General features: G+C 44.2%; 1 protein-coding gene across 1 annotated transcript in view; it reads right to left on the minus strand.

Annotated features, from left to right (window-relative positions):
• Nucleotides 1–479: 479 nt before the first annotated feature.
• The window catches only part of LOC124022831 (vesicular glutamate transporter 1-like), a gene marked incomplete at its 3' end in the record, with an annotated part of 46,653 nt that continues 24,896 nt past the window's right edge, over nucleotides 480–22,236 (minus strand). The window contains exons 2-8 of the mRNA XM_046337509.1: nucleotides 11,327–11,579; nucleotides 8,897–9,015; nucleotides 7,849–7,962; nucleotides 7,487–7,575; nucleotides 2,495–2,581; nucleotides 1,047–1,203; nucleotides 480–626 (exon numbers count right to left, since the gene is read on the minus strand). Of these exons, the coding sequence (XP_046193465.1) occupies nucleotides 480–626; nucleotides 1,047–1,203; nucleotides 2,495–2,581; nucleotides 7,487–7,575; nucleotides 7,849–7,962; nucleotides 8,897–9,015; nucleotides 11,327–11,579 (966 nt within the window). The remainder of the gene's footprint in view (nucleotides 627–1,046; nucleotides 1,204–2,494; nucleotides 2,582–7,486; nucleotides 7,576–7,848; nucleotides 7,963–8,896; nucleotides 9,016–11,326; nucleotides 11,580–22,236) is intronic.

Raw genomic sequence — 22,236 nt, forward strand, 5'->3', positions numbered from 1 at the left:
CTAGGGGATAGGGGCTAGGGGATAGGGCTAGGGGATAGGGTATAGAGGCTAGGGGATAGGGGATAGAGGCTAGGGGATAGGGACTAGGCTAGGGGATAGAGGCTAGGGGATATAGGCTAGGAAATAGGGGCTAGGGGGATAGGGGATAGAGGCTAGGGGGATAGAGGCTAGGCTAGGGGATAGAGGCTAGGGGATAGGCTAGGGGGGGATAGAGGCTAGGCTAGGAGCTGGGGATAGAGGCTAGGGGATAGGGGCTACTAGGGGATAGAGGCTAGGGGATAGGCTAGGGGCTAGGGGATAGAGGCTTTGCTAGGGGATAGGGGATAGAGACTAGGGGATAGGGGCTAGGCTAGGGGATAGAGGCTAGGGGATATAGGCTAGGGGGATAGGGGCTACACTTGGGGATAGGGGCTAGGCTAGGGGATAGGGGCTAGGGGATGGGGGATAGGGGTTAATTCATAATTAAAACTCTGTCTCACCTTGCTGATCTCAAAGCCAAACACTTCCTCAAAGTAGGCCGGCTGGCTGATGAAGCAGGTAGAAAGTCCAGCTCCTGCAGAAGTTGGCTACGATAATGGCGTACACCGGCATGGACGTGAAGAATGCTCTCCACGGGGTTTGAATTTCTGCAACAAGGAGGAATGAGAGATGGTTGTGCTCACATTCCTCACCAGCCCTCACACAGCAAAAAAGTGAAATTATAGAGGGATGTGTGTGTTTGTGTGTGTGTGTGTGTGTGTGTGTGTGTGTGTGTGTGTGTGTGTGTGTGTGTGTGTGCGTGCGTGCGTGCGTGCGTGCGTGTGTGTTTTAGAAAGAAAGGGTCCAGATTTTCTAGCCCGGCTGGATTTGTAGGGATCCAGGCTAAGGCTGCGTGCTTGGCTTTTTCTAACTGCTTGTGTATATTGGTTTCTAACTTCACTGAAAAGTTGCATATCAGGGGGCTGTTTGATGCTAATGCAGAACAGAGCAAAAAGCAAAAAGAAAAGTGGTGGAGTGTGTGTGTGAGAGTTTATTGTGCAGTTTATTTGAAATAAAATGTTTCATGCGTCTTTGTGATTACCTGTAGAGGATTGGCAAAACCTGCTGACTCTCCGATGGCTTCCTCAATGTACTTCCTCTCCTCAGGGGTGATAGTGGGGTGGGCTGCCGGGCTTTCATACGACACCAGGATCCAGAAGAGATACCATGCTATCCCAAAACTGCCTGGGAGAGGGAGGGAGGGAGAGAGGAGGAGGAGAGAGGTAAAGGGGGAAGAGAGGATGACAGAGGTAGAGAGATAGAGAGGAGAGAGAGAGGAGGAGGAAAGAGGAAGAGATGTACAGAGGAGAAGGAGATAGGTAGATGTAAAGAGGAGAGAGAAAGGAGAGAGAAAGGAGGAGAGAGGTAGAGAGGTAAAGTGGGGAGAGAGAGGAGGAGAGAGGAGGAGAGAGGTAAAGAGGAGAGAGAGGAGGGGAGAGGTAGATGTAAAGAGGAGAAGGAGGAGAGAGGTAGATGTAAAAGAGGAGAGAGAAAGGAGAGAGAAAAGGAGGAGAGAGGTAGATGTAAAGAGGAGAAGGAGGAGAGAGGTAGATGTAAGGAGAGAGAAAGGAGAGAGAAAGGAGAGAGGTAGATGTAAGGAGAAGGAGAGAGGTAGATGTAAAGAGAGAGAAAAGAGAGAAAGGAGGAGAGAGGTAGATGTAAAGAGGAGAAGGAGGAGAGAGGTAGATGTAAAAGGAGAGAGAAAGGAGAGAGAAAGGAGAGAGAGGTAGATGTAAGAGGAGAGAGAAAGGAGAGAGAAAGGAGGGAGTAGAGAGGTAAAGTGGGGAGAGAGAGGAGGAGAGAGGAGGAGAGAGGTAAAGAGAGAGGAGGGAGAGGTAGAGAGGTAAGGGAGAGAGAGGAGGGAGAGGTAGAGAGAGGTAAAGGGGGAGAGAGGAGGAGAGAGGTAGAGAGGGTAAAGAGGAGAGAGAAGGGTAGGAAATGAGAAGGGTGGAGTAGGGAGAAAGGTAGGGTAGGGAGAATGGTCTCTACAGTACACTACAGTGATGACACGTTTGCAATAACATAAATTGTGTCAGTTTGGATGTCATTGTCACAGAAAAAATACCCAGCAAGCCCCATGTCTCTACCGCTCTCCTCCTATGAACTGGTGCTATACCGCTAGCTCCCCAAAGGAGGCTAGCACTGGCTAACTGAGTAGTCAGCATACCACTTTCAATAGTCTGGGCTACCAACACTGGGTCATGGGCAGTAGGCAGCTGAGCAGGGGCCACCCACTGTAAAAAAAATAATATTTGACCTTTATTTAACTAGGCAAGTCAGTTAAGAACAGCCTAGGAACAGAAGGTTAACTGCCTGTTCAGGGGCAGAACGACCTTGTCAGCTCTGGGATTTGAACTTGCAACCTTCCGGTCCAACGCTCTAACCACTAGGCTAAGCTTGCTGGGGTTTATCTTAGGGGACCTGTATGGTGATGAGACAGTTAAACTCGGTACTGCCCGGGTTGTTTTTTACTCACCATAGACGTAGAAGACTGAAGGCCACCCTACATACTGAACCAACACCCCAGCAAGAGGCATGGCCACCACAGCTCCCGCATAGGAACCTGTGACACAAAGAAAGAGCAAGACACAGAAATATGGTGTTTCTATTGTTGTTGTGTAATGCCTCCGTCAGGCCAGATCTGAACACCTCAGCACCCACAATCAAAGTCAGTAACAATAGCTAGCTAGCTCACGCAATATTTGGATTTGGGTTTCGAGATTAGCTAGCAAGCTAATGAACTAACCTAGCCAACGAACTAACGAACTAACGAACTAACTAACTAACTAGCTGACCTAGCCAACTAACTGTGGAGGGAAACAATTAACTTACAGTAAGAACAGTTAATTAGCTCTTTGTTAGAAAAGATTACACTGCCTCCTAAACTGACAAGGAGGCTTCACTAATGTTTACACATTGACAAGTCCTGTTCATTGTCAATGTGTATGAAAAGTAACAGCACAGGAGGTTGGTGGCACCTTAATTGGGGAGGATGGGCTCGTGGTAATGGCTGGAGCGGAATGGGTGGAATGGTATCAAATACATCAAACACATGGTTTCCATGGTTTCCATGTGTTTGATGACAAACATGAAGACATTTAAAAAGCATAACCATGGTAGCAGTTGAAAAGAGAAGACATTTAAAAAGCATAACCATGGTAGCAGTTGAAAGAGAAGACATTTAAAAAGCATAACCATGGTAGCAGTTGAAAGAGAAGACATTTAAAAAGCATAACCATGGTAGCAGTTGAAAGAGAAGACATTTAAAAAGCATAACCATGGTAGCAGTTGAAAGAGAAGACATTTAAAAAGCATAACCATGGTAGCAGTTGAAAGAGAAGACATTTAAAAAACATAACCATGGTAGCAGTTGAAAGAGAAGATATTTAAAAAGCATAACCATGGTAGCAGTTGAAAGAGAAGACAATTAAAAAGCATAACCATGGTAGCAGTTGAAAAGAAGACATTTAAAAGCATAACCATGGTAGCAGTTGAAAGAGAAGACATTTAAAAAGCATAACCATGGTAGCAGTTGAAAGAAGACATTTAAAAAGCATAACCATGGTAGCAGTTGAAAGGAAAACAGATCAAAGGTGAGGATACAATCCATGTCCCAGACCTAAACTGGGACATGCTTAACACCCCAGCCCTCCTACAATCTAAGCTTGATGCCCTCAATCTCACACAAATTATCAATGAACCTACCAGGTACCACCCCAAAGCCGTAAACACAGGCACCCTCACAGATATCATCCTAACCAACTTGCCCTCTAAATACACCTCTTCTGTTTTCAACCAAGATCTCAGCGATCACTGCCTCATTGCCTGCATCCGTAATGGGTCAGTGGTCAAACGACCTCCACTCATCACTGTCAAACGCTCCCTGAAACACTTCAGCGAGCAGGCCTTTCTAATCGACCTGGCCTGGGTATCCTGGGGGGATATTGACCTCATCCCGTCAGTAGAGGATACCTGTTTTTTTTTAAAAATGCCTTCCTCACCATCTTAAATAAGCATGCCCCATTCAAGAAATGTAGAACCAGGAACAGATATAGCCCTTGGTTCTCTCCAGACCTGACTGCCCTTAACCAACACAATAACACCCTGTGGTGTTCTGCATTAGCATCAAACAGCCCCCTGATATGCAACTTTTCAGTGAAGTTAGAAACCAATATACACAAGCAGTTAGAAAAGCCAAGGCTAGCTTAGCCTTAGCCTGGATCCCTACAAATCAGCCGGGCTAGAAAATCTGGACCCTTTCTTTCTAAAAATGATCTGCAGAAATTGTTGCAACCCCTATTACTAGCCTGTTCAATCTCTCTTTCGTGTCGTCTGAGATTCCCAAAGATTGGAAAGCAGCTGCGGTCATCCCCCTCTTCAAAGGGGGGACACACTCTTGACCCAAACTGCTACAGACCTATATCTATCCTACCCTGTCTTTCTAAGGTCTTTGAAAGCCAAGTCAACAAACAGATCACCGACCATTTCGAATCCCACCGCACCTTCTCCGCTATGCAATCTGGTTTCAGAGCTGGTTATGGGTGCACCTCAGCCACGCTCAAGATCCTAAACGATATCTTAACCGCCATCGATAAGAAACAATACTGTGCAGCCATATTCATTGACCTGGCCAAGGCTTTCGACTCTGTCAATCACCACATCCTCATCGGCAGACTCGATAGCCTTGGTCTCTCAAATGATTGCCTCGGCTGTTTCACCAACTACTTCTCTGATAGAGTTCAATGTGTCAAATCGGAGGGCCTGTTGTCTGGGCCTCTGCCAGTCTCTATGGGGGTGCCACAGGGTTCAATTCTCTGGCCAACTCTCTTCTCTGTATACATCAATGATGTCACTCTTGCTGCTGGTGAGTCTCTGATTCACCTCTACGCAGATGACACTGTTCTGTATACTTCTGGCCCTTCGTTGGACACTGTGTTAACAACCCTCCAGACGAGCTTCAATGCCATACAGCTCTCCTTCACTGGCCTCCAACTGCTCTTAAATACAAGTAAAACTAAATGCATGCTCTTCAACCGATCGCTGCCTGCACCTGCCCACCCGTCCAGCATCACTACTCTGGACGGTTCTGACTTAGAATATGTGGACAACTACAAATACCTAGGTGTCTGGTTAGACTGTAAACTCTCCTTCCAGATCCAAAGTTAAATCTAGAATTGGCTTCCTATTTCGCAACAAAGCATCCTTCACTCATGCTGCCAAACATACCCTCGTAAAACTGACCATCCTACCGATCCTCGACTTCAGCGATGTAATTTACAATATAGCCTCCAATACCCTACTTAATAAATTGGATGCAGTCTATCACAGTGCCATCCGTTTTGTCACCAAAGCCCCATATACTACCTACCATTGTGACCTGCTCTCTCGTTGGCTGGCCTTTCGCATCATACTCGTCGCCAAACCCACTGGCTCCAGGTCATCTACAAGACCCTGCTAGGTAAAGTCCCTCCTTATCTCAGCGCACTGGTCACCTTAGCAGAACCCACCTGTAGCACACGCTCCAGCAGGTATATCTCTCTGGTCCCTCCTTCCAGTTCTCTGCTGCCAATGACTGGAACGAACTACAAAAATCTCTGAAACTGGAAACACTTATCTCCCTCACTAGCTTTAAGCACCAGCTGTCAGAGCAGCTCAGATTACTGCACCTGTACATAGCCCATCTATAATTTAGCCCAAACAGCTACCTCTTTCCCTACTGTATTTATTTATTTATTTTGCTCCTTTGCACCCCATTATTTCTATTTCTACTTTGCACATTCTTTCACTGCAAATCTACCATTCCAGTGTTTTACTTGATATATTGTATTTTACTTAGCCACCATGGCCTTTTTTGCCTTTACCTCCCTCATCTCACCTCATTTGCTCACATTGTATATAGACTTATTTTTCTACTGTATTATTGACTGTATGTTTGTTTTACCTCATGTGTAACAGTGTTGTTGTATGTGTCAAACTGCTTTGCTTTATCTTGGCCAGGTCGCAATTGTAAATGAGAATTTGTTCTCAACCTGCCTACCTGGTTAAATAAAGGTGAAATAAATAAAAATCCACCATCACACAATTAATCCCCACCATCACACAATGTTATACAATCCAACAACGATCCACTACAATCCAACAAACGATCCACTACAATCCAACAACGATCCACTACAATCCAACAACGATCCACTACAATCCAACAACGATCCACTACAATCCAACAACGATCCATTACAATCCAACAACGATCCATTACAATCCAACAACGATCCACTACAATCCAACAACGATCCACTACAATCCAACAACGATCCATTACAATCCAACAACGATCCATTACAATCCAACAACGATCCACTACAATCCAACAACGATCCACTACAATCCAACAATGATCCATTACAATCCAACAACGATCCACTCCAACAATCCAACAACGGTCCACTACAATCCAACAACGATCCATTACAATCCAACAACGATCCATTACAATCTAACAACGATCCATTACAATCCAACAACGATCCATTACAATCCAACAACGATCCACTACAATCCAACAACGATCCATTACAATCCAACAACGATCCACTACAATCCAACAACGATCACTACAATCCAACAACGATCCATTACAATCCAACAACGATCCACTACAATCCAACAACGATCCATTACAATCCAACAACGATCCATTACAATCCAACAACGATCCACTACAATCAACAACGATCCATTACAATCCAACAACGATCCATTACAATCCAACAACGATCCATTACAATCCAACAACGATCCACTACAATCCAACAACGATCCACTACAATCCAACAACGATCACTAAAATCGAACAATGATCCACTACAATCTAACAACGGTCCATTACAAATCTCCATCTGGTTTAGGTACAATCCAAAAGCATCATTTGAAAGTGCCTCAAATTTAAGCTCTTATCACTGACCAAATCTGCCATTTTCCATTTGGAGTTTAAAGGGCTACATACACTTCCTGCAGCTGAGAATGCATCAATGGAGGCTGTAGAGGGGAGGATGGCTCATAATAAAGGCTGGAATGGAGCGAATGGAATGGCATGTATTTGATACCATTCCATCCATTCCACTCCAGCCATTACCACGAATCCGTCCTCCCCAATTAAGGTACCACCAACCTCCTGTGGAATGCATGCATACAGTATGTAGGAAGACAATGTGCTGCACTAGATTTATTTGGGATGTTACCAATAGGAACTTTACTATAATGTTGAGGTTGTTTATAAGCACATCTTAGCTACTCTCTTGACAAGAACATCAAGTAACATCACAAATGGTTGGATCCAGTAATGTGTAGAGTAGTCTTTATTATCCCGGGGGAAATTCATTCATTCATTGTGTGGTTTATTAAGAGAGAGAAAAGGGGAGGGAGAGCGTGAGAGGATGTTTTAAATCCATTTGTTTTAGTATCTTACCACAGAATGCTGTTGTGGCCAGTCGACTTCTCTCTAGAGGCGGGGCCCATTTGGCCCAGATCCCATGGCATGCTGGGTAAGATACGCCTATAGGGAAGTAATGAAGTGATGCACACAGTAAATATCCAAACATAATATTCCCACACACACACACACACACACACACACACACACACACACACACACACACACACACACACACACACACACACACACACACACACACACACACACACACACACACACACACACACACACACACACACACACACACACACACACACACACACACACACACACACACACACACACACACACACACAGAGTGAGAGTGAGAGAGAGACAGATGCACTCTAAGTACCTCGACGAGGCCTTGGCATATCCTGACTAGTATGACACAGCTGTAGTGTGTACGAGCAGCAGATGGAATCAGCATGTTGAGAGTGGATGTGGCCACTATGGCGAAGCCAAACACGCTGAAACACACCAAGACAGAAACAGTCAGAGACAAACACAACCAGCCTTCATTTCAACCACTGAGAGCTATAGAGACCAGCCTTCATTTCAACCACTGAGAGCTATAGAGACCAGCCTTCATTTCAACCACTGAGAGCTATAGAGACCTTAGAGATATTTAAATTATATAAATATTTCAATCATTGAGCTGGTTTTCATTTCATTTGACTGATATCAACATGTAATTAATCCTGAGAGAAACGTCATGTTATTGATGAGACTGTCCCAACCTTGGTAGCAGTTCAAAATGTCTGATGGAAACCCTTGACTATAAGGGCTCCGTCTATACTTCATTAGTAAAAATGAATACATAACTTTTTGATTGAGGCAACATCCGCAGCCATACTATAAAGTATATTTTAGTATACTTTAGTCAAATATAATGTATACTCTAGTAAAATAGAATGTATATTTTAGTCAAAATAATGTACACTTTAGTCAAATATAATGTATACTCTAGTAAAATATAATGTATAGTTTAGTCAAATATAATGTATATTTTAGTAAATATAATGTCAACTTTAGTAAAATATAAGTATACTCTAGTAAAATATAACGTATACTTTAGTCAAATATGTTTACTCTAGTAAAATATAATGTACATTTGTACACAGAATGTATACTTAAGTTAAATATAATGTATACTCTAATAAAATAGAATGTATATTTGAGTCAAATATAATGTCTACTTTAGTCAAATGAATCCTAGTAGTAAAAAAGTTGACCTCCGACACGTTTGAGGAAAGGTATTGACATACAATAAGGAAATCAGTCAATCAATACAGGAATAATCATCCCAAAGCATGCTAAAACGTACATACTTGTTAGCTTTATATTTTTGACATATGAGACCTCCAGGAATCTGTGTGACGATGTATCCTAAAATGTACTTACTTGTTAGCTTTATATTTCTGACATATAAAACCTCCGGGAATCTGTGTGACGATGTATCCCCAGAAGAAGGACCCGTGGATCATCCCCACGGTCTCTGGATCCCAGCTGAACTGTGCTGCCTGGGGAGAGAAAGAGGAGGAGAGACCATGGTTGTGCTCATAAGGCACCAAACGGAAGAAAACCATCTGGGAGCAAAGGACTCCCTGGATTTGTACAATAAGAAACGCTCATTTAGATTTTCAGTTGCAGAACATTTTTGAATACGTTTTTTCGTTGCGTGTCCTAATGAACACAACCCATAACTACGGATGTGTAGCGGAGTGGGTTCGTTAAATAATGCTTGAGTGATGAGAAACCTTGCCTGAGACCTGAAGACTTGTGTTAGCTTCCCAAGCACCTTGATAAAGGCTACACTTCAAAAGGTGCTGATTGTGATTATAAATAAAGTATTTTCAAGTCAAAGTACATTGTCCATTGACAGTGTTCTTCTTCCTCTGCACAAAAATAAAGCTTGGACACACTCCAACCTCAGCGAGGTCGGAAACAACCGGAAGTATGCGGTTTTCATTGATACAGTATCTTCAACCTAGCTTACTTTCCCCTGAAAAATGGATGTGTGGACCCCGTTCAGGTATTTATTTGACACCTGCTGCGTTAGGTTACACACCCTATGAGCCTCCAAGCCCAAAATTACAACCTTTGTTGTGGCCTGTAGCCAGCCCTCCCCCTGACCTGACCCCCTGACCTGACCCCAACCCTCCTCTTCCCACAACACTAGCTAGCAAGGTTATTTGCTACCATTCAGACAGCGAAGAAAGAAGGAAAAAACCCTCTTCAAGAAAATGGTTCTTTGAGAAGAAAGAAGGGAAAAACCCTCTTCAAGAAAATGGTTCTTTGAGAAGAAAGAAAGGGAAAACCCTCTTCAAGAAAATGGTTCTTTGAGAAGAAAGAAGGGAAAACCCTCTTCAAGAAAATGGTTCTTTGAGAAGAAAGAAGGAAAAACTTCTCTTCAAGAAAATGGTTCTTTGAGAAGAAAGAAGGAAGGGAAAAACCCTCTTCAAGAAAATGGTTCTTTGAGAAGAAAGAAGAAGGAAAAACCCTCTTCAAGAAAATGGTTCTTTGAGAAGAAAGAAGGGAAAAACCCTCTTCAAGAAAATTTCAGAAGAAAGAGTGAGAAGAAAGAAGGGAAACCTCTTCAAGAAAATGGTTCTTTGAGAAGAAATAAGGGAAAAACCTCTTCATAGAACCACCGGTCACTTCAAAGAGCCTCCCTTTTCAGACACTTACATTTCATAGTAAGTAAATGTTTTCCTCATTAAAGCAGACAGTCGTAGTAAGTAAATGTTTTCCTCATTAAAGCAGACAGTCATAGTAAGTAAATGTTTTCCTCATTAAAGCAGACACTCATAGTAAGTAAATGTTTTCCTCATTAAAGCAGACACTCATAGTAAGTAAATGTTTTCCTCATTAAAGCAGACAGTCATAGTAAGTAAATGTTTTCCTCATTAAGGAAGCAGACAGTCATAGTAAGTAAATGTTTTCCTCATTAAAGCAGACAGTCGTAGTAAGTAAATGTTTTCCTCATTAAAGCAGACAGTCGTAGTAAGTAAATGTTTTCCTCATTAGCAGACAGTCATAGTAAGTAAATGTTTTCCTCATTAAAGCAGACACTCATGGTAAGTAAATGTTTTTCTCATTAAAGCAGACAGTCATAGTAAGTAAATGTTTTCCTCATTAAAGCAGAAACTCATAGTAAGTAAATGTTTTCCTCATTAAAGCAGAAACTCATAGTAAGTAAATGTTTTCCTCATTAAAGCAGACACTCATAGTAAGTAAATGTTTTCCTCATTAAAGCAGACAGTCGTAGTAAGTAAATGTTTTCCTCATTAAAGCAGACAGTCATAGTAAGTAAATGTTTTCCTCATTAAAGCAGACAGTCATAGTAAGTAAATGTTTTCCTCATTGAAGCAGACAGTCATAGTAAGTAAATGTTTTCCTCATTAAAGCAGACAGTCGTAGTAAGTAAATGTTTTCCTCATTAAAGCAGACAGTCGTAGTAAGTAAATGTTTTCCTCATTAAAGCAGCCATCAGCAAAGTCAGAACTACAGTCTTAGACAAAAAGGTTCCACAAGGGTTCTTCGGCTGTCCTATAAGGGAAAGCCCTTTTTGGTTCCATGTAAGACTGTTTCGGTTCCAGGTACAACCTTTTTCCAAAAGAGGTCTACCTGGAACCAAAAATAATAATTTTCCAAATGGGTTTTTACCTGGAACCAAAAGTGTTCTACCTGGAACCGAAAACGATTCTTTAAAGGGTTCTCCTATGGGGACAGCCGATGAACCTTTTTAGGTTCTAGATAGCACCTTTTTTCTCTAAGAGTGCAGGATGAAAATAGAAGTGTAAGTGTAAGTGCCAGAACAGTGTGCCTCACCACCAGGACCTCCTTGTTACCCTTCCAGACGGTGTGGTCGTTGACCATGCTGACGATGGCCACGCCCAGGTTGCAGCGGATGCCGAAGGAGATGCAGAAGCCCAGGCCTGAGAGGATGGCGATGATGTAGCGACGGGGAAGGCCGAAGCAGGTGCAGTCCACCACGGGCATCTCCTTCTCCTCCACAAGCTCTGGGCGGCCCTCGGCCGAAAGCTCGATGGTCTCCCCATTGGGCTGACGCTTTTCTAGGATTCTGGTGAAGAGCAGAGGGAGAGAGAGGGACAAAGTTAGTAGCAATAGTAATAATTACACATGGTATGTAGCTCTTCAAGGACCCAAAGTGGCTTTACAATTCTATAAAAGAAAAACAAGAAACTGAAATCTAGTGAGAATTGAACCCTTGTTGGAACCCTGTGGTGCTTAGTTGGAAAAAGGACCCTGTGGTGCATTGAACCCTGTGGCGCTTAGTTGGAAGAAGGAGCATTGAACCCTGTGGTGCTCAGTTGGAAGAAGGAGCATTGAACTGTGGAAGAAGGAGCCTCAGTTGGAAGAAGGAGCATTGAACCCTGTGGTGCTCAGTTGGAAGAAGGAGCATTGAACCCTGTGGTGCTCAGTTGGAAGAAGGAGCATTGAACCCTGTGGTGCTCAGTTGGAAGAAGGAGCATTGAACCCTGTGGTGCTCAGAAGGAGCATTGAACCCTGTGGTGCTCAGTTGGAAGAAGGAGCATTGAACCCATTGAACCCATTGTGGTGCTCAGTTGGAAGAAGGAGCATTGAACCCTGTGGTGCTCAGTTGGAAGAAGGAGCATTGAACCCTGTGGTGCTCAGTTGGAAGAAGGAGCATTGAACCCTGTGGTGCTCAGTTGGAAGAAGGAGCATTGAACCCTGTGGTGCTCAGTTGGAAGAAGGAGCATTGAACCCTGTGGTGCTCAGTTGGAAGAAGGAGCATTGAACCCTGTGGTGCTCAGTTGGAAGAAGGAGCATTGAACCCTGTGGTGCTCGGTTGGAAGAAGGAGCATTGAACCCTGTGGTGCTCAGTTGGAAGAAGGAGCATTGAACCCTGTGGTGCTCAGTTGGAAGAAGGAGCATTGAACCCTGTGGTGCTCAGTTGGAAGAAGGAGCATTGAACCCTGTGGTGCTCAGTTGGAAGAAGGAGCATTGAACCCTGTGGTGCTCAGTTGGAAGAAGGAGCATTGAACCCTGTGGTGCTCAGTTGGAAGAAGGAGCATTGAACCCTGTGGTGCTCAGTTGGAAGAAGGAGCATTGAACCCTGTGGTGCTCAGTTGGAAGAAGGAGCATTGAACCCTGTGGTGCTCAGTTGGAAGAAGGAGCATTGAACCCTGTGGTGCTCAGTTGGAAGAAGGAGCATTGAACCCTGTGGTGCTCAGTTGGAAGAAGGAGCATTGAACCCTGTGGTGCTCAGTTGGAAGAAGGAGCATTGAACCCTTGGTGCTCAGTTGGAAGAAGGAGCATTGAACCCTGTGGTGCTCAGTTGGAAGAAGGAGCATTGTGTTAAGGGTTCAATTCCCAAATAATTTATTATTATTATTTCTTATTTAACTTTAATTAACTAGGCAAGTCAGTTAAGAACAAATTCTTATTTACAAGGACGGACTAGGAACAGTGGGTTAACTGCCTTGTTCAGGGGAACAGTGGGTTAACTGCCTGTTCAGGGGAACAGTGGGTTAACTGCCTTGTTCAGGGGAACAGTGGGTTAACTGCCTGTTCAGGGGAACAGTGGGTTAACTGCCTTGTTCAGGGAACAGTGGGTTAACTGCCTTGTTCAGGGAACAGGGAACAGTGGGTTAACTGCCTGTTCAGGGGAACAGTGGGTTAACTGCCTGTTCAGGGGAACAGTGGGTTAACTGCCTTGTTCAGGGGCAGAAAGACGGATTTTTACCTCATCGGCTCAGGGATTCGATCTACCAACCTTACGGTTACTGGCCCAACGCTCTAACCACTAGAGGTAAAACCACCTGCCGCCCTGAATCACATAGTATACTTCAAATGTATGCACTCGCTGTACTGTAAGTCTCCTTGGGTGAAGGCGTCTGTTAGTGTCATGTAGTGTCAGTAAGCAGGGAGAATGTGGACCCAACCAATGCAACAGCCAAGTCAATTTTTCATTGATGTGTCGAAAGGACACCTTTTTGTAAACCAAAGTGTTTGTAATGTCGACAAGGTCAAGGTCATCTACATGTTTACCAGGGTTGGGCTCAATTCCCTTTTCAGTTCAGTCATATCATGAATTTCAGTTTGAAGCTAGAGATGACAACACAACCATTTTTTGAAGGGCCTGGGAGGTCGTAAGCCCCACCTCCCCCCAGCCGTGGTATAACATGAATATCACTGATACTGTGGATAGCATGACTGCCTCACAGCCAGAAGGTTGTAGGTCCAAGTCCCGGAAACACCCCCCCCCCCTGAATTCAGTACTGTGTATTGGCAATCCATTCAGACTGCGTTAACATGACCCTAGCCATGTGTACACATGGTTAAGAGATCAAGCAAACATTTCACATAGATTCTTTCCACATTTTTATAGGGGGTTTCATGATCAAAAGCCTGTCTCTCCCAAGCTTACACACACACACACACACACACACACACACACACACACACACACACACACACACACACACACACACACACACACACACACACACACACACACACACACACACACACACACACACACACACACACACACACACACACACACACACGCATATGTTAAGGTCATCTCTGAATCAGCAACTCCCCTGTGTAGGAGCATCTGTTGTTTGCCTGGTCCCTAGGTGGGTGGGTACCAGCTATGGCACATTCCCCCAGTGTTCAGTCCTTCACAGTAGCCTATACCTGCTGCTGCTCTGGCACTGACCACTCTGTCACACACACACACACACACACACACACACACACACACACACACACACACACACACACACACACACACACACACACACACACACACACACACACACACACACACACACACACACACACACACACTTTAGACACTAAAGCACAGTTCAGTTCAGAGTCCAAAGCAGCTGAGTCGTGATAGTCCGGAGTCCCATAGTGACATCAAATCAAATCAAATCACATTTGATTTGTCACATGCGCAGTGAAATGCTTACTTAACCAACAATGCGGAATATTGGATCTCGCTCTGTGATAACCATCTGCAAGGAACACACAGCCCGAACATGAACCTCCCACAAATTCTCAACCAAAGCATCTCCGTGTACAAAGCTCCTACACATTTCATTGTGGTGACGGCTGCAGAAATGTCTTTGGCCACACTGAGAATTCATAAAGTATGAAAGCCAACGGTCTAGTATTCTAGAACTCTGCTGTGCGGACCATCACTGAGAATTCATAAAGTATGAAAGCCAACGGTCTAGTATTCTAGAACTCTGCTGTGCGGACCATCACTGAGAATTCATAAAGTATGAAAGCCAACGGTCTAGTATTCTAGAACTCTGCTGTGCGGACCATCACTGAGAATTCATAAAGTATTCTAGTATTCTAGAACTCTGCTGTGCGGACCATCACTGAGAATTCATAAAGTATGAAAGCCAACGGTCTAGTATTCTAGAACTCTGTCTAGTATTCTAGAACTCTGCTGTGCGGACCATCACTGAGAATTCATAAAGTATGAAAGCCAACGGTCTAGTATTCTAGAACTCTGCTGTGCGGACCATCACGCCAACGGTCTAGTATTCTAGAACTCTGCTGTGCGGACCATCACTGAGAATTCATAAAGTATGAAAGCCAACGGTCTAGTATTCTAGAACTCTGCTGTGCGGACCATCACTGATAAGCTCTTAGCCCTTCTGACACTGTCCACTCTGTCATACACACACTGGCACCAGCACCCACCCACACAGAGCTGTGGTATCTAATCAAATGTGGAGCCGTGTATCCACGGTAAAGACGTAGCCATACAGAACCTTGGACCTCGATTACAAAACCACCATGATCATTATTATTGGAGCTTGAACACGCGCGCGCGCACGCACACACACACACACACACACACACACACACACACACACACACACACACACACACACACACACACACACACACACACACACACACACACACACACACACACACACACACACACACACACACACACACACACACACTATCACAGTATATATGCAAGGGCTAATTTCACCTATAGCAAAGAAAGAGAGAGAGAAAGGGACAGAGACATAATTAGAGATAGAGAATGAGAGAGGGGTAGAGAGAGAGACCGAGAGGGACAGAGACAGAATTAGAGAGAGAGAATGAGAGAGGGGTAGAGAGAGAGAATGAGAGAGGGGTAGAGAGAGAGAATGAGAGAGGGGTATAGAGAAAGACAGAGAGGGACAGAGACATAATTAGAGAGAGAGAATGAGAGAGGGGTAGAGAGAGAGAGACCGAGAGGGGTAGAGTGAAAGACAGAGAGGGGCAGAGACAGAATTAGAGAGTGAGACAGAGGGACAGAAACAGATTTAGAGAGACAGAATGACAGATGGGTAGAGAGATACAGAATGAGAAAGGGGTAGAGAGATACAGAATGAGAGAGGGGTAGAGAGATACAGAATGAGAGAGGGGTAGAGAGATACAGAATGAGAAAGGTGTAGAGAGATACAGAATGAGAGAGGGGTAGAGAGATACAGAATGAGAGAGGGGTAGAGAGATACAGAATGAGAGAGGGGTAGAGAGATACAGAATGAGAGAGGGGTAGAGAGATACAGAATGAGAGAGGGGTAGAGAGATACAGAATGAGAGAGGGGTAGAGAGATACAGAATGAGAGAGGGGTAGAGAGATACAGAATGAGAGAGGGGTAGAGAGATACAGAATGAGAGAGGGGTAGAGAGATACAGAATGAGAGAGGGGTAGAGAGATACAGAATGAGAGAGGGGTAGAGAGATACAGAATGAGAGAGGGGTAGAGAGATACAGAATGACAGATGGGTAGAGAGATACAGAATGAGAAAGGGGTAGAGAGATACAGAATGAGAGAGGGGTAGAGAGAGAGACAGAGACAAAATTAGAAATGTTTTGTGTGTGTGTTTGTGTGCGTGTGTGTGTATATAGGTGTGTGTTTGTGTGTGTGTGGGTGTGTGTGTGTGTATATATACTGTAGGTGTGTATAGGTGTGTGTGTGTATATAGGTGTGTGTATAGGTGTGTTTGTGTGCGTGTGTGTGTGTATATATAGGTGTGTGTGTATCAGTGTGGTTGTGTGTTTTAGTGTGTGCCTGCATGTGCATGTGCATGTGTGTGTGTGTGTTTGTACAGGGTCACACAGGAGCTCACAGTTTGTCTGGTTTCCATGGAGGATCCAGTTACTCAGTGAGGTCGACAAAAGCAGCAGGAATCAATGCTAGGAGTCATTGTGTTCCAAAGAGTTGATTCATTGTGAATCAGTCCGGACTAAATCAAATAGAATGTCTAAATAGAAAGACTCATCCTTTATTCAAATCAAGTGATTTAGAGATTCCTGGAGATGATTCTTGCCTCACTCTATTCTCCTCTTCCATTATTTTAAGTATGAACACACACACACTGAACACACACTGGACAAACACACAGACACACACTGAACACACACACAGACACACAATAAGCATTTCACTGTAAGGTAGACCTGTTGTATTCGGCCACCAACATGTTACAAATACAATTTGATTTGAATGAACACAAATAAACAATAAACACAAGCAAGTCCAACTCTTAGCTTGATTAAATATTAATAGATTTTTTGGGGAGATGAATTATTGAGTTATCCCCCTTCTAATATTCTTTCTTTCCCTCGTCTCCCTCCCTCCCTCCCTCTCTTTCTCTCTCTCTCTCTCTCTCTCTCTCTCTCTCTCTCTCTCTCTCTCTCTCTCTCTCTCTCTCTCTCTCTCTCTCTCTCTCTCTCTCGTTGTCTGTCTGTCAGTCAGTCAGTCAGTCAGTCAGTCAGTCAGTCAGTCAGTCAGTCAGTCAGTCAGTCAGTCAGTCAGTCAGTCAGTCAGTCAGTCAGTCAGTCAGTCTGTCAGTCTGTCTGTCTGTCTGTCTGTCTGTCTGTCTGTCTGTCTGTCTGTCTGTCTGTCTGTCTGTCTGTCTGTCTGTCTGTCTGTCTGTCTTTCTGCACTGAAGAAAAATATATAAACGCAACATGTAATGTGTTGGTCCCCATGTTTCATGAGCTGAAATAAAAGATCCCACAAATATTTTCCAGATGCACAAACAGCTTATTTCTTTCAAATTTTGTGCACAAATTTTTTGAAATCCCTGTTTGTGAGCGTTTCTCCTTTGCCAAGATAATCCATCCACCTGACAGGTGTGGCATATCAAGAAGCTAATTAAACAGCATTATCATTACACAGGTGCATGCTGATTGCATGAATGTCCACCAGAGCTGTTGCCAGAGAATGTAATATTCATTACTCCACCATAAGAAACCTCCAATGTAGTTTTAGAGAAATTGGCAGTACATGTATATGCATTTATTTCAATTGACTGATTTCCTTATATGAACTCTAACTCAATAAAATGGTTGAAATTGATGCATGTTGTGTGTATATTTTTGTTCAGTATATCTCTCTCTATATGTATGTTGGTCAATGCTCTTATGCTGCAGCTTGTACCTCCCCCTTTCAACAAAGCAGATTTGTTGTAATCCCTTCAAACGCTGAAAACACGGAATCAGTAAAACGCAAACCAAGAACAGCATAGAAGATGGAGAGAACTTGGTTCTACATTGAAATGTACATAATATTTATTTAGCAATGTAGTATACAGTGTATTGTTATATTGACGAATACAATGTATAGATAGAGGGATAAAAAACATTCTATTTGGATGTAAATGGGATTAAATGTTATGCCCTCCCTCCCTCCCTCCCCCTCCCTCCCTCCCTCCCTCCCTCCCTCCCTCCCTCCCTCCCTCCCTCCCTCCCTCCCTCCCTCCCTCCCTCCCTCCCTCCCTCCCTCCCTCCCTCCCTCCCTCCCTCCCTCCTATCCTATCCCCTGCTACTGTACCTCTTCCGGTGTATTCTCCCTCCCTCCCTCCCTCCCTCCCTCCCTCCCTCCCTCCCTCCCTCCCTCCCTCCCTCCCTCCCTCCCTCCCTCCCTCCCTCCCTCCCTCCCTCCCTCCCTCCCTCCTATCCCCTGCCACTGTACCTCTTCCGGTGTATTCTCCCTCCCTACTCACTCTCTCCCTTTTTCCATCTCTCATGCGCTGTTCAAGTGATCCCAATCTCTCCTCCCACTCCCTCTTAATCTGTCACAACATTCAGATTAGGATTACCCAAAAATATTTACTTCCGGAAATGAATATGGAGGAATAAACGATGGCCTCAAGCGCAACACATACTACTCTAGTGGGCCATCCTCTAGTCTTTATTCTACCTCTCCATCCTCTAGTCCTCATTCTACCTCTCCATCCTCTAGTCCTCATTCTACCTCTCCATCCTCTAGTCCTCATTCTATCTCTCCATCCTCTCGTCCTCATTCTACCTCTCCATCCTCTAGTCCTCATTCTACCTCTCCATCCTCTCGTCCTCATTCTACCTCTCCATCCTCTAGTCCTCATTCTACCCTCCATTCTAGTCCTCATTCTACCTCTCCATCCTCTAGTCCTCATTCTACCTCTCCATCCTCTAGTCCTCATTCTACCTCTCCATCCTCTAGTCCTCATTCTACCTCTCCATCCTCTAGTCCTCATTCTATCTCTCCGTCTTTATTCTACCTCTCCATCCTCTAGTCCTCATTCTAATCTCTCCATCCTCTAGTCTTTATTCTACCTCTCCATCCTCTAGTCCTCATTCTATCTCTCCATCCTCTCATCTTTATTCTACCTCTCCATCCTCTAGTCCTCATTCTATCTCTCCATTCTCTAGTCTTTATTCTACCTCTCCATCCTCTAGTCCTCATTCTACCTCTCCATCCTCTAGTCCTCATTCTACCTCTCCATCCTCTAGTCCTCATTCTACCTCTCCATCCTCCAGTCCTCATTCTACCTCTCCATCCTCTAGTCATTATTCTATCTCTCTCCATCCTCTAGTCCTCATTCTATCTCTCCATCCTCTCGTCTTTATTCTACCTCTCCATCCTCTAGTCCTCATTCTAGCTCTCCATCCTCTAGTCTTTATTCTACCTCTCCATCCTCTAGTCCTCATTCTACCTCTCCATCCTCTAGTCCTCATTCTATCTCTCCGTCTTTATTCTACCTCTCCATCCTCTAGTCCTCATTCTAATCTCTCCATCCTCTAGTCTTTATTCTACCTCTCCATCCTCTAGTCTTTATTCTACCTCTCCATCCTCTAGTCCTCATTCTATCTCTCCATTCTCTAGTCTTTATTCTACCTCTCCATCCTCTAGTCCTCATTCTACCTCTCCATCCTCTAGTCCTCATTCTACCTCTCCATCCTCCAGTCCTCATTCTACCTCTCCATCCTCTAGTCATTATTCTATCTCTCCATCCTCTAGTCCTCATTCTATCTCTCCATCCTCTCGTCTTTATTCTACCTCTCCATCCTCTAGTCCTCATTCTATCTCTCCATCCTCTAGTCTTTATTCTACCTCTCCATCCTCTAGTCCTCATTCTATCTCTCCATCCTCTAGTTTTTATTCTACCTCTCTATCCTCTAGTCCTCATTCTATCTCTCCATCCTCTCGTCTTTATTCTACCTCTCCATCCTCTAGTCCTCATTCTATCTCTCCATCCTCTAGTCTTTATTCCACCTCTCCATCCTCTCGTCCTCATTTTATCTCTCCATCCTCTAGTCTTTATTCTACCTCTCCATTCTCTAGTCCTCATTCTATCTCTCCATCCTCTAGTCTTTATTCTACCTCTCCATTCTACCTCTCCATCCTCTAGTCCTCATTCTACCTCTCCATCCTCTAGTCATTCTACCTCTCCATCCTCTAGTCCTCATTCTACCTCTCCATCCTCTAGTCCTCATTCTACCTCTCCATCCTCTAGTCCTCATTCTATCTCTCCATCCTCTGGTCCTCATTCTACTTCTCCATCCTCTAGTCCTCATTCTACCTCTCCATCCTCTAGTCCTCAGTCTATCTCTCCATCCTCTAGTCTTTATTCTACCTCTCCATCCTCTAGTCCTCATTCTATCTCTCCATCCTCTCATCTTTATTCTACCTCTCCATCCTCTAGTCCTCATTCTATCTCTCCATCCTCTCGTCTTTATTCTACCTCTCCATCCTCTAGTCTTTAGTCTACCTCTCCATCCTCTAGTCCTCATTCTACCTCTCCATCCTCTAGTCCTCATTCTACCTCTCCATCCTCCAGTCCTCATTCTACCTCTCCATCCTCTAGTCATTATTCTATCTCTCCATCCTCTAGTCCTCATTCTATCTCTCCATCCTCTCGTCTTTATTCTACCTCTCCATCCTCTAGTCCTCATTCTAGCTCTCCATCCTCTAGTCTTTATTCTACCTCTCCATCCTCTAGTCCTCATTCTACCTCTCCATCCTCTAGTCCTCATTCTATCTCTCCGTCTTTATTCTACCTCTCCATCCTCTAGTCCTCATTCTAATCTCTCCATCCTCTAGTCTTTATTCTACCTCTCCATCCTCTAGTCTTTATTCTACCTCTCCATCCTCTAGTCCTCATTCTACCTCTCCATCCTCTAGTCCTCATTCTACCTCTCCATCCTCCAGTCCTCATTCTACCTCTCCATCCTCTAGTCATTATTCTATCTCTCCATCCTCTAGTCCTCATTCTATCTCTCCATCCTCTCGTCTTTATTCTACCTCTCCATCCTCTAGTCCTCATTCTAGCTCTCCATCCTCTAGTCTTTATTCTACCTCTCCATCCTCTAGTCCTCATTCTACCTCTCCATCCTCTAGTCCTCATTCTATCTCTCCGTCTTTATTCTACCTCTCCATCCTCTAGTTTTCATTCTATCTCTCCATTCTCTAGTCTTTATTCTACCTCTCCATCCTCTAGTCCTCATTCTACCTCTCCATCCTCTAGTCCTCATTCTACCTCTCCATCCTCCAGTCCTCATTCTACCTCTCCATCCTCTAGTCATTATTCTATCTCTCCATCCTCTAGTCCTCATTCTATCTCTCCATCCTCTAGTCTTTATTCTACCTCTCCATCCTCTAGTCCTCATTCTATCTCTCCATCCTCTAGTTTTTATTCTACCTCTCTATCCTCTAGTCCTCATTCTATCTCTCCATCCTCTCGTCTTTATTCTACCTCTCCATCCTCTAGTCCTCATTCTATCTCTCCATCCTCTAGTCTTTATTCCACCTCTCCATCCTCTCGTCCTCATTTTATCTCTCCATCCTCTAGTCTTTATTCTACCTCTCCATTCTCTAGTCCTCATTCTATCTCTCCATCCTCTAGTCTTTATTCTACCTCTCCATTCTACCTCTCCATCCTCTAGTCCTCATTCTATCTCTCCATCCTCTAGTCTTTATTCTACCTCTCCATCCTCTAGTCCTCATTCTATCTCTCCATCCTCTAGTTTTTATTCTACCTCTCTATCCTCTAGTCCTCATTCTATCTCTCCATCCTCTCGTCTTTATTCTACCTCTCCATCCTCTAGTCCTCATTCTATCTCTCCATCCTCTAGTCTTTATTCCACCTCTCCATCCTCTCGTCCTCATTTTATCTCTCCATCCTCTAGTCTTTATTCTACCTCTCCATTCTCTAGTCCTCATTCTATCTCTCCATCCTCTAGTCTTTATTCTACCTCTCCATTCTACCTCTCCATCCTCTAGTCCTCATTCTACCTCTCCATCCTCTAGTCATTCTACCTCTCCATCCTCTAGTCCTCATTCTACCTCTCCATCCTCTAGTCCTCATTCTACCTCTCCATCCTCTAGTCCTCATTCTATCTCTCCATCCTCTGGTCCTCATTCTACTTCTCCATCCTCTAGTCCTCATTCTACC

This window comes from Oncorhynchus gorbuscha, unplaced genomic scaffold, assembly GCF_021184085.1.
Source record: "Oncorhynchus gorbuscha isolate QuinsamMale2020 ecotype Even-year unplaced genomic scaffold, OgorEven_v1.0 Un_scaffold_1445, whole genome shotgun sequence".
Lineage (NCBI taxonomy): Eukaryota > Metazoa > Chordata > Actinopteri > Salmoniformes > Salmonidae > Oncorhynchus > Oncorhynchus gorbuscha.